Source organism: Schistocerca serialis, chromosome 2 (assembly GCF_023864345.2).
Source record: "Schistocerca serialis cubense isolate TAMUIC-IGC-003099 chromosome 2, iqSchSeri2.2, whole genome shotgun sequence".
Classification (NCBI taxonomy): Eukaryota; Metazoa; Arthropoda; class Insecta; order Orthoptera; family Acrididae; genus Schistocerca; species Schistocerca serialis.
In genome coordinates this window covers 757,167,520-757,181,038 of record NC_064639.1, presented here as the reverse complement: position 1 = coordinate 757,181,038, position 13,519 = coordinate 757,167,520, and the positions used below count along the sequence as shown (strand labels likewise).

The 13,519-nt window shown below is 39.9% G+C and overlaps 1 protein-coding gene across 13 annotated transcripts in view; it reads left to right on the top strand.

Moving 5' to 3' along the window:
* The window catches only part of LOC126457957 (transmembrane protein 94), a 504,907-nt gene that overhangs the window by 262,517 nt on the left and 228,871 nt on the right, over window positions 1-13,519 (top strand). For all 13 annotated transcript variants that reach the window (XM_050094697.1, XM_050094693.1, XM_050094699.1 and 10 more), the window contains exon 15: window positions 9,643-9,767. In XM_050094697.1, coding sequence (XP_049950654.1) covers window positions 9,643-9,767 — 125 coding nt within the window. The remainder of the gene's footprint in view (window positions 1-9,642; window positions 9,768-13,519) is intronic.

The window sequence follows — 13,519 nt, the reverse complement described above, 5'->3', positions numbered from 1 at the left end:
TTATATGCAGGAGTCGCCTGCACTTTTTTCCAGCCACTTGGGACTCTGGACTAGGTGAGAGATTCATGATAAATAAATAAGAGGCTAATACCATACAGTACTCTCAGTTGCTCCTCTATGCCAGAGACACCTATTACTACATCCTCCATATGTGAGTCTGTGCAGTGGTCAAATGACATGTGTTTGCATGATCCTCCTGTGCAAGCAATTTCTTACAAATGAAATTTAAAACTTCAGCTTTCCTTTTTCTATCTTCTACTGCCACACCAGATTGATTATTGAGTGACTGGATAGAAGCCTTCAACCTACTTAGTGATTTTATGTAGGACCCAAATTTTCTTGGGTTCTCAGCACGATCTTTTGCTAAGGAGACCATTGGTTGTTGTTATATGCTTTGTGCATCTATCTTTTTATGGATGCACAAGTCTCTACTAAGTTTCACATATCCTCATATCCACATTCTCTGTTGAAGTGAGAATGCAACAGTCTTTGCTACTTCAGCATTTTCCAAATAGAATGGGCTTTCCTGTGCTACAAACACCTACTGAGTATATATTTTGACATTGATAAGGCCCATAATAATGGTGTTTTTGAGGATGTCTTCCCATCTTTATATGGTCCTTCTTCTCAGCATGCTATTTTAGATACTGAATCAGTGACGTCCTGTCTCGTCACCTTGAACAGGAGTATTGTGTCCCTCAAGGAAGTGTTTTAAGCAGACGGTCTTTGCCAAAGCTATTATAGCATTATGTTGGTTGTCAAATGTCCTGTCTTGTGGTGTTTGTTTGTTTACAACTTCTCTGTCTTTTGTTCCTGCTCGTATCTTGCAACAACTACTCATCATTTGCAATTGACTGTTTGATGCTTGGAGGAATGAGCAGGTATGAGAGGTTTTAATTTCTTCACTGAGAAGTCTGTGTGTGTTCTTTTTAACCATTCATATTCTGTTTTTAAACTTTTCTGAGTTGAGACTAGGACACACTGTTCTTCATTTTAATGACAAAGTGAGGTCTTTGGGCCTCACATTTGATTCGAAAATTATTTGATTGCCACACCTTATGGACCTAAAAATATGGTCACTAAAGCACTCATTTTTTTAAAATGTCTTAATCACAGTTTATGGGGAGCAGACTGAACTTGTCTGCTCCAGTTTTACAGAGCTTTCATTCGATCATGGTTTGATTGTAGGTGCATGGTGTATTGCTCTGCACCACCCTCTTATTAAAAAAATTTGGATGTGATGTACCATGAAGGCATTTGGATGGCCATTGGGGTCTTTCTAATGAGCTCTCTGGTGAGGCGGACCTATAAAACAATGCCCGTGCCGTAGACACTTGTATTCCATACCACTGCTCTGCCACCAATGAAAGGACTTTTTCATAACTGACAGCAAGCAGCTAAGCTCTACAGGATTTCATAAAGGATTGCCTTTTAGAGATGAGTGTGGCTGGCTTTACCATTTTACACGAAGGTTGGAACAGATCTCCACATTGGCTCCTACAGAGGCCCAGAATTATTTTAGACTTGACACATTATAAGAAAGATCACACTTCAGATTTTGAATTTCAGTTTTTGCTTTTTATCATTTTTTTTTCCAAATAGGCATCAACTTTTAAAAGTCATGTAAATTGATGGATACCCATATATGTCTTCAGGATTCACCTTCCCCTTAAATAACTGTTTACTGCCAAACTCCATGTGATCTTGAAGGCACTGGAGCAACTGAGGTGTCTTCAGATCAAACAGGTTCTCATGTGTTCCTATCCCCTTAGTACCCCTCAGTCTTTTCAGCACATTCAAAAAATGGTCCAATTAACACATGACCAATTGTACTTCCTTCAATTGGAAGCTGGTATCATTTTACTAGGTACTGGGACATGTAGAGATCTGGGGAAAGGAATGAGCAGACCTAACTGCCAAGGATGCTTCTAAGGAGCTTGCATAACACAGTGTGACATTTCACTGCCAGCTGTCATTTTTCTGGTCATTTGGAGATCCATGCTGTTGTGGAAAGAGGGACAGTAAGCTGAGGTTCGTGAAGCCAACTATGTGGAGGTGGAGATCCTCATGCCTAGGTCTCTGGTGGGATGAAGTGCCCTGGTAAACCTCCAGCTCCCAGTCTGAGAGACCTGTGGCATTTAAATCAATGTATGCCACATTTTAACTGGATACATTTTACTTTGTGAGAAGTGGTCAGAAGAAAATTTAAGTGGATATCTGCCCTCTAGTTTAGCTGATGATTAGAATAGTGAGATCAAGCTTTCAATATTTTGCAATACATCTGGACTCTGTCCTAATCTTTTAGGTTGGAGATGTTTCGGAGTAGCTAGCTTGTCCCTTCTATTTTGACAATCAGCCAACCACAGCTATCTGATGTCTTTTAATTCCTTCACTTCTTTTTCACTCCTTACTGTGTGTTAGATCTGACAACATTACTTTTGTTGTTTATGTTAGTGACTGTTTTAGGATGTTTTTATGTTTTTATTTACAGTTCCAATTTTAATAATTTCGCAGTCTGCATCCACACTTGTCTCATTTCATTTTAATACAAACACTTTAAGACCTTGCTGTCGTGCACACACCACCACTTGGAGTTCAAGCTTGGCTGCCACAAGGCACTTACCTTTGCTGCACTTCTCCCTTCTGTGCTGCATGTCTACCGTCCTGCTACTATTTTTCCTCTCCCTTGGGGAACATATACATTTGGGAATACATCCTAAATTTTCAGTAGCCTGACTTCAGAACAGTCCCTCCACTTTTTTCTCATTCTTTTTTTCTTTCTTCATTCTCCTTATCCTATCCTTCCTCCACTTCGGTGTTTGTGGTTCCTCTCTTACTTCTTTCTCCCTGTGCAATCCTGAAGGCTGGCCCACACATAACAGGTGACTGGGCAGTCCAGGAGGTCCAGGTGAAGGAAAAAGTGCCTTACCCTGTTGCTCACAAGTTGCTGGCTAGTCAGAAACTCAGCATTTTACCATCCAGCACTTAAAGTACTGTTCTTGCTAAATCTCGCTCGATGAAGGACATGGCCATGGAGGCATGCAACCTCAAATTCAGCATCGTGGTTTTAAAATTGCTCAGTGTAATGGTAGCATCCCTTTCTCCTTCTCCTCCAACTGTGCAACAAGCCACCAAATTTTCACCTCACGTGATGAAATCACATGCTATACAACCAGCAGGCCAGAATGTACAGAAGGAATACTCCCACAAATACTTTTTATGTCCTTCCAACCAACAAACATCTGAATCGTCATCTGCCAACCTCAAAGGCTCCAAGAAATCAAGCAAAGCAAACAGTCTTCTCCTTCACTGACTCGGAGATCCTCTTCAAAGGCTGGCACTTGGCAGCCACTGAGGTGACACCCCTCAATTTTTTACTTTCTCCCCTTTCCCTGTCATGTCTCTCCTCCAATGGAACATTTGAAGCCTTAGATCCAACGAGAAGGAATTACATCTGCTCTTGGAAATGCAGCATCCAATTGTTCTCTGCCTCCAAGAAACAAAATTGCTTTCTCACAACTGCTTTGACGTCTCGCATTTCTTTCTGGTCCTGTTTGACCTTCCCCTTGAGGATAGCATTCCATCTCCTGGGGGAGTCATCCAGGATGACGTTCATAGTCAACCCATCTCCCTGAACACCCAACTGCAAGCTGTTACAATTCACATTTTCCTTCCTTGCTTCATGTTATCCCTTTGTACTGTTTACATCCCTCCGTCAATCAGTGTCACCAAGGCATACTTCCTCCAGCTTATTGGGGAACTCCCTCACCCCTTTTTGCTGCACTGTGACTTTAATGTGCACCATTCCCTTTCAGGCTCTCCCAGAGCCTGCCAGAGAGGTGCCCTCTTGGCTGACCTCAATCAACTAAGCCTCATCTGCCTTAACACTGGAGCACTCATGTTCCATTTAGACTCCACACACACACCTATTCCCATGTAGACCTTTCTGCTTGCACTGCCCAGTTTGCCCGTCATCTTGTTTGCTGACTCCTACCACGCCTACGTTCAAATCCAAATGGTAGCTTTCTAAGGCTGACTGGAGGCTTTACTCCTCTCTGACAGTCTTCAATGAACACCATTTTCCCAGTTGTGATGACCAGGTAGAATACCTTACAAACTTTATCTTTACCACCACAGAACGTTCCATTCCTTACACTTCATCTGTACCACACCGTGTCGCGGTCCTTTGTGGACTGAGGCATGCTGCGATGCAATTCATGCATGGGGAAGTGCTCTCTGTGTTTTTAACCATAATCCTACGATGCTAAACTGTATTCATTGTAAACAGTTGCAGGCGCAGTGTCGTCACATTCTTCGGGACAGCAATAAAGCTTGCTGGGTTTCATTTACAAGTTCTTTTAATAGTTCCATGCCCTCTTCCATTGTGTGGGCCAATCTCTGACGGCTCTCTGGGACCAGGGTCCATTCCTCACTTTATGGCTTGACCATAACAGATGATGTCATAGTGGACCTTATTGCTATCTACTACCCTGCCTTCCTCCATCAGTAACGAGTTGAGGAGACTCAGGCAATATGCTTCTCTTCTTAGAATCATGAGTACTACAATGCCGCTTTCACTATGAGGGATCTAAATCATACTTCGGCTTCCAGAACACTGTTCAGTATTTACAGCAGAGCTCCTCGCCCTGTGTTAGGCCACGGAGTACACCCAGTGACACAGGCTTTTCAATTGCGTCATTTGCTCTGACTCTCTCAGTGCCCTTCAGAGCCTCTGAGTGCTGTACACCACCCACCCATCCATTAGTGCAACTGATCCAGGAAAGATTTCACTTGCTCACTCTTGGTGGAGCCACTGTGATATTTATATGGGTCACTGGTCACATTGGTCTGATGGGATTCGAAGCCCTGATGCTGCTGCCAAGGCTGCAATCCTTGTACCTTGGCCATCTAGTTCTTCCATTCCCTTTTGTGATCTCTGCTCTGCTGTCTGCCAGGAGGTAGTGTTACTATGGCATCACCACTGGTCTTCCCTTCATGGGAACAGGCTCCAGGGAACTAAACATCTCCCACCGGCTTGGCCGACTTCTTCTCGGCCCTCTCAATGTGAGGAAATCATTCAAGCAAGGTCTCATATCCTCTCATTTTAGCCATCACATTTCATTTTTTATTCATCATAGCAATATGATAAAGGACATTTAATGTTTAGTTCAGGGCCTCTGCTATCTCTATATTTTATGGATATTTCTCCAAGAGGAAGTCCCTGTTTTTAGCTGTCTGTACTTCTGTCGAATGGGCTTAATGTGTAGTCTCTTTTAACTCCATTTTCATCTTCATGATCTACGGTTCTGACGTGGGTGTGTATGACCTTAGTTATTTTGGTGCCCTAAAACAAAACTAAGCCACCAGTATATCATCATCATCATCATTTTTATGGTATTGGATACTTACATTGACCACCTGAACAAAATTATGTTTAGAGTTTCAGAGGCTATTGTGTTGAAGGTTACAAATACATCTAGCTGACAGGAAACTGTGTTGTGAGGATAACGTATCAGTGTCAGAGCACAGTAGTTTGAGTTTGTTGTTTTAATGATTTCCTTGGAGGTGACTTGTTGGAGACATTATCATTGACTATGGAAGACTGATGCTTCAGACTGACAAAGCCACTCCCCCAAGTTCACATAAGAATGATTATTCTGTGTAATTATCTACAGTTGATGACATCCTAATCCTATGATCAGCAAGACCAGTTTGGACTTTCAGTTTAACTGTAATCTCTGGCCAAGTACAAAAACGTAACCAGCCTCACAATAGAAATCTGTATGCCAGCAGTGATCACTACCATCATAAATGTACAAAGTGCATCATGGCCACTAGTTACCTCTAAAAGCCACAACTCATAACTAAGAGTTTGTGCATAGGGACAACTGAATCAGTTCATGAAGGTCAGCTCAGTGCTATCCATGAAAAATGCAAGTGCACTACCATTACCTTTACCATCTACCCACTCAAGGAACATTTATCCACCCAACAATAGGTCCTTTCTTGATCAAAGAACAATGTTGGCAAGTGTTGGCCGTTCTACATCAATTTTTGATTGCATTCGAATCCAGAGTGGAGACAAGTACACTAGACTACCCTATGTGAAACATAACAACACTGGGGATCACCCCACTCTTGCCATTTGGCGCTCACTTACAGTGTTTTCAATTGAACAACAGATAACGAGAAGAAAGTGGAGAATACTCTGTGAAACACCATCTTTCAACCATCAGAAAATCCTTAGTCCTCTCCTGTGTTAATTATGAAGAAGAGAGATGGTGCAAGGCATTTTGGCATTGATTACCATCGGCTAAACACATCTGCGATAAAGGATGTGTATCCATTGCCAAGAATTGGTGAAACCTTAGACTGTCTGATGCAAACAAAAGAAAGTCGTTGGAAGAGCATCTATGCCACTTAACTGAGCTTGATTATGTGATGGCATAGGTCTTCACCTAAACTTGAGAAAATTCCTCTCCATTGATCAGGATGACTGGCAAGATGGTACTGTGTCTTAAGGAAAACAAAAATGGATGCTTTGCTGAATCCGTTGGGAGAACATCAACACTTGCCAGCCAACACTCCATTAACAAACATTGCAGCCAAACAAAGGGAACATCCACTGTTACTGAAGGCCGTGAAGAGCCTGTCAAAGAAGAATTCTGACTCATGAGTAATTGGAGTGAAAGGAATGGAAAGGAAATGGGATGGAAAAAAAAATAGGAAGGAAATAATGACTTCCATCCACACAGAACATTGTGGAATGCAGTGATGATAGTTGAAAATGTGTGCTGGACTGGAACTCCAACCTGGATACTCTGTTTCTCACACTCCCCACCAGTTAACCTTCTACATACAGATTTCCAGTTCCTGTAGGAGTTCAGACATTGGTTATGCATTCGCATTGAAACTTTCTCACCAAACAGCTGTTGCGCCCATAGAATTATAGATATGCATGGTGTCTCTTCTGTCGCATTTGTCTTTTACCTCTGGATCTTTCCAGTTATTTTGGTCATATTTCCTTTGTTTCCTATCTTTTTGCTGTTTATTCAGTTTTAATCTACAGTTCAAAACCAATAAATTATGGTCAGAGTACACATCTAGCCCTTGAAATGTCTTACAGTTTAAAATCTTGTTCCAAAATCTCGCTCTTACCATTATACAGTGAAACTGAAACCTATCAATGTGTCCTGATTTCTTCCACTTATATGACCTTCTTTCATGATTCTTAAACTAAGTGCTAGTGATGATTAAATCATACTCTCTCATTCCTTTCCTCCAAACCATTTTCTTCTACTCTTCTCCTAATTTTCCTTTTTGTCCTTTTCCTGCAGTCGAATTCCAGTCTCACATAATGATTAAATTTTCTTCTTCCTTAACTATCTGAATAATTTCAGTTATGTAATCACATATTATTTCAATCTCTTCATCATCGGCAGAGCTAGTTGGTATGTAAACTTGTATTACTGTGGTGGGTGTGAGCTTCATGTTTTACCTTGGCTGTAAAATGGGTTCGGTATCCAGTAGCTTAACTGCATTCCGTATTCATTATTAGACCTATTCTCTTCCATTTCCCTTATTTCATTTTGTGTTTATAACCCTGTACTCACATGACCACAAGTCCTGTTCATCCTGCCACTGAACATCAATAACTTCTACTATATCTGACTTCAACCTGTCCATTTCCCTTTTTAAATTTTATAACCTACCCATCCTATTAAGGGATCTAACATTACACACACTGACCCATAGAATGCCAATCTTGTTTTTCCCCTGATGAAATTATTCTGCGTAGTCCCCACCCTGAGATGCAAATGGGGGGGGGGGGGGGGATTTTACCTCTGGAACATTTTACCCAAGAGTGTGCCATCATCATTTAACCATACAGTAGAGCTGCATGCCCTCCAGAAAAGTAATGGCTGCAATTTCCCCTTGCTTTCAGCCATTTAATGTATTCACAGTATCAACACAGCAAGGCCATGTTGACTGATGTTACAAGGCCAGATCAGCCAGATACCCACATTGCTACCTCCGCAACTACTGAAAAGGCTGCTGCCCCTCTACACAAACCACATGTTTCCCTATCCTTCCTACAAGTACTCCTCCATTGTAGTAGCACCTGTGGTATGGCTGTCTGTATTGTTGAGGCATATAAGCCACCCCACATTGGCATGGTCCATGACTTGTGTGGTTGGGGGGCTTTATTATTAATCAGAAAATTACATATTTTGTAATCATAATAACTTATTTTAAAATTAAACACATTTGTATAACTTTCGTTTTACCTATTTTTGATTATTACTTATGAAATTATGACATTATTCCCATTTTTAATTCTTTTTATTAGATTACTATCTTGTCTGTTTTTCTGTTCAGCGCAGATTTTGCAGTTCAAACTAACTCTCTCATGAACTAGATACTTGAAAGTTTGTAAATAGCTCAGAACTAGATGATAATGCTGTAGTAATTCACTCACGTTTGGTGTGTGGTGGAGGTACTTTGTTATTCTGTCTCTCTGTATTGCAATATTAACTAGTTTCCTTGTCTGATGTGTAGCAGAGGATACTTTGTGTACCACTGCAATTTCCCTCTTTCCATGTTCCAGTCGCAAATGATTCATGGTAAGAATCATTGCTAGTAACTCTCTCTATGGGCTCAAATCTTTCTAATTTTTGCCTTCACAGTCCTTTCAAGAGGTAGAAGAAAGAAGTACATTGGTTGACTCTGGGAAAGAGAAACTTAAATATACCAGAAACTTACTGTGTGTCTCTGTTGTAATATCATCAAAATGTTTGAAATAAATTGAAAAATTTGTCTCATACAAGACTAAAAATCAGAAAATAATTATTTAAATAAAAAACTTGTGAATATAACACTTTCTAAAACAGACTAAAAAAGTATGAAATATTATCACCTAGCACCATATAGATTTGTAACACCATACAGATAGTCCTGAAAATCTGTGCTTGTGATTTTTTTTTCTTTTTTTTTCTTTACTTGTAAAGTTTAAAATGAAAAATGTGGGATGCATGCAATAGACAATAGAAAGAGATGTAGAGAGTAGCTGTCTTTGAGTAAAATCACAGAACATTTCATACCATTTCTCTACAATATAACTGGTAGTGACTTATGTGAACTATTCATGCATCACTTATCTATAGCACGCACCCCATGTTTTTAGCTTTAAATTTTACAAAATTTTCAGTACTATCTGTGCAGGGCTAGTGATCTGTATGGGGCTGGGAGAAATTATTTTATACTTTTAAGCCCATTTTAAATACATATTATATCAAAAAGTTTTTATTTAAGTAATTATTTATTTCTTTTTTCTGTTGTGTTTAGGAATTATTGAAACATAAAACTAATGTTTATGAAATATAAAAATTTATTAAGTCTGGTACAGTTGAATGGAGGAAGTGGAAGAAAAATAAATTTACTCTTCCATCGTGGTTAATTCTAAGCAATGTAGTGTTTACATTTTTCTATCTATCTATCTAGTTTTGCTATTATTTACCTATTTAAAAAAGAAGCCACTGAGATGTTTCACTACATGATATTGCTATTATTTAATTTGTCATTGCCTTTTATCCTCTTCATAATTATAAGTCAGTGTAATTGGCATTATCATTCTCCTCACAGATTCACTGTTGGGTAATGAAGGCCATGAGGATGATGTTGATGATGTTGAGGGTTGTTTTGAGCTGCAGTGCAACCAAGTATTTATTGGAATGGTAACAATGCAGTATCAAGCTCAGATTGATATGGTATGTAAAATATATGCTGCTTTGCTTTTTCATTTAAGACAAATATTGGCTGTGCACAGAGTATCATTAAAACTAAAAAAAAAATTCTGGCCCTTGGATTGCCTTCAGAAATTTGTAATAATTTCACAAAATGAAAAACTTATTTCCAATCTAATAATAAAACCAATGAACAGCAAAGACAGATTCCTGAATGGAAATGGAGGAAGAAAGATCCTACAAAAATGTGTCCAGAAATGGACTGTGTGTGTGTGTGTGTGTGTGTGTGTGTGTGTGTGTGTGCAACGATGGCAGATTGTCCCAGAGCACAGTAAAGAGCTGCATCACATCCACATAACAACAGATGTCCAAAGTGGCCTCCATGTGGTGTAATGTGGCTGTAGGTAATAGGGATAGTAGTGGTTGTCATACAGGATACACATAATCTTACGTGGGCTTACACCAGTTTGCTGGGTTCATATTAATAGCCTGTAGAAACTGATTCTCCAGATCTGGTGTACGCATAGTCCACTGGCTCCCTGCACATTCATCTGTCTGAAAGGATGTATAATCAAACAAACTTCCAAAAAGGGCTTGAAATGTTGTGTGATGTTGTTGGCGTGTGTGAGTGTACTTTTGGTATAGCTGCATCTCGGCCATTTCATTTGCATGGTAATACAAAAACACAATCTTGGCTTGTTCTCAACACAAATACCAGACCATTCTGCTGCTTACAGTATGATGTGTTAATCACTCAATCTGCAACACACAAGGAACACATGGCACGTGGTCAGAGGAATTGTCATTCGCCAGCGCCTTCTACCACAATAATGATGCATTTTTGGACACTTATTCATAGGACCTTTTTTCCTCCATTTCCAGTCAAGAATTTGTCCCTGCAGTTTGTTGGTCTTATTAATGTTCATGATGTATGTCACTTAGGCATTAACTGACAAATCTACAAGTTTTAACTGAATGAAACTTCCTGGCAGATTAAAACTGTGTGCCTGACCGAGACTCGAACTCGGGACCTTTGCGTTTCGTGGGCAAGTGCCCTACCATTTGAGCTACCGAAGCACGACTCATGCCCAGTCCTCACAGCTTTACTTCTGCCAGTAGTGCTGTGAGGACTGGGCGTGAGTCGTGCTTCGGTAGCTCAGATGATAGAGCACTTGCCCGCGAAAGGCAAAGGTCCCGAGTTCGAGTCTCGGTCGGGCACACAGTTTTAATCTGCCAGGAAGTTTCATATCAGCGCACACTCCGCTGCAGAGTGAGAATCTCATTCTTTTAACTGAATATCAGAACATTATCAGAGCTGCTTTGTACTGGTGTGTTGGAGTATTTGAGGTTAATTTTGCATGTCATTTCTGTGAATGTTCATCAATGTTACATCATCCTTGAAGCTATTATTGTGGAATTTCGTCCTGACACTTGGTTTAAAGAAACTTCATCACTAATTAGGCAAATCATATGGTAATTTATTTGCAGGAAGCAAAGAATAGTATTAGATTACTGAGACACCTGAAATGGCCTGTCATTGGTGATGGCAGGAATTCATTGAAGGGCCAAGCCCCAGGTTCAGCATCACTTGTGGTTGACAACATCTAGATTTATTTTGTGAAAACATTTAAAATCTTCTGTCACAGTGGAATGAAGCAAAAAGCCAGTTAATAATTACAAATAATCGCAGAGTACCAGAAAGGCTTAAAATTTGCTTTGAAATTTATCTATTAAAAAAAAGTTACAGCAAGGTCAACATCAATAATCACAGAGTGCCAGAAGGCTTAGAATTTACTTAAAAAAATTTACAACAAGAACAAAATCAATAATCATCATGTGCCAGAAGGCTTTGAAATTGTCTTGAAATTTTTAAGTATCACAACAAGGTCAAGATCATTACAGAGCCCCAGAAGGCTTAGAAATATTCTCTTTAAAAAAAAGTTTAAAATACCCTTTAACAGAAAGATAAAAAGATATTTTACAATTATTCCTAAACAATATATCTATCCAAGGTGAACTAAACTTTCAGTAGAGTTTAACTTGGTGAAATTTAGTAACTGTCTGAAGGCTTTACACCTTTCTGTTTGCACAATTTTGAGGCTTGATTCTGGAAGGGGAAGGCAGGCAAGAGCAAATTTAACAAAGAATGGAACATTAAGAAGATCACTAGGACAGAGTATTGCATTAAGCGTAAGAACTTAAGTGACCGACGACCCACAACAGCAACTCAGCACAGAATAGTGGTCCCAATGAGGTCCTAGTACCAGCTTCCGCCCAGAACCATGCCTGTTTCCTCTCCCGTCATCAAGTCAGCTGGCTGGTGAGGCACACTGGAACAATTTGTTGGCCATTTGGACAACCAGAAGTTGGGTCAACATACAGTATTGCTAACTAGCCCAGGCTACAGAACTAACAAACTGATATTAGTGTTAGATCAACTTAGACAGTAACCAAGTAACACACAAGAATAACTCACCACTTAACCTTCTGCAAATTTGTTCCCTTTTTCTTTTTTTAAAAAATGACAAACGCTTGTTGTTGTTGTTGTTGTTGTGGTCTTCAGTCCTGAGACTGGTTTGATGCAGCTCTCCATGCTACTATATCCTGTGCAAGCTTCTTCGTCTCCCAGTACTTACTGCAGCATACATCCTTCTGAATCTGCATAGTGTATTCATCTCTTGGTCTCCCTCTACGATTTTTACCCTCCACGCTGCCCACCAATACTAAATTGGGGATCCCTCGATGTCTCAGAACATGTCCTACCAACCGATCCCTTCTTCTACTCAAGTTGTGCCACAAGCTCCTCTTCTCCCCAATTCTATTCAATACCTCCTCATTAGTTATGTGATCTACCCACCTAATCTTCAACATTCTTCTCTAGCACCACATTTCGAAAGCTTCTATTCTCTTCTTGTCCAAACTATTTATTGTCCACGTTTCACTTCCATACATGGCTACTACTTTCAAAAATGACTTTCTGACACTTAAATCTATCCTCGATGTTAACAAATTTCTCTTCTTCAGAAACGCTTTCCTTGCCATTGCCAGTCTACATTTTATATCTTCTCTACTTCGACCATCATCAGTTATTTTGCTCCCCAAATAGCAAAACTCCTTTACTACTATAAGTGTCTCATTTCCTAATCTAATTCCCTCAGCATAACCCGACTTAATTCGACTACATTCCATTATCGTCGTTCTGCATTTGTGGATGTTCATCTTATACCCTCCTTTCAAGGCACTGTCCATTCCGTTCAACTGCTTTTCCAAGTCCTTTGCTGTGTCTGACAGAATTACAATGTCATCGGTGAACCTCAAAGTTTTTATTTCTTCTCCATGGATTTTAATACCTACTCCGAACTTTTCTTTTGTTTCCTTTATTGCTTGCTCAATATACAGACTGAATAACATCGGGGATAGGCTACAACCCTGTCTCACTCCCTTCCCAACCACTGCTTCCCTTTCATACCCCTCGACTCTTATAACTGCCATCTGCTTTCTGTACAAACTGTAAATAGTTTTTCTCTCCCTGTATTTGACCCCTGTCACCTTCAGAATTTGAGAGAGTATTCCAGTCAACACTGTCAAAAGCTTCCTCTAAGTCTACAAATGCTAGAAACGTAGGTTTGCCTTTCCTTAATCTATTTTCTTAAGATAAGTCGTAGGGTCAGTATTGCCTCACGTGTTCCAATATTTCTACGGAATCCAAACTGATCTTCTCTGAGGTCAGCTTCTACCAGTTTTTCCATTTGTCTGTAAAGAATTCGTGTTAGTAT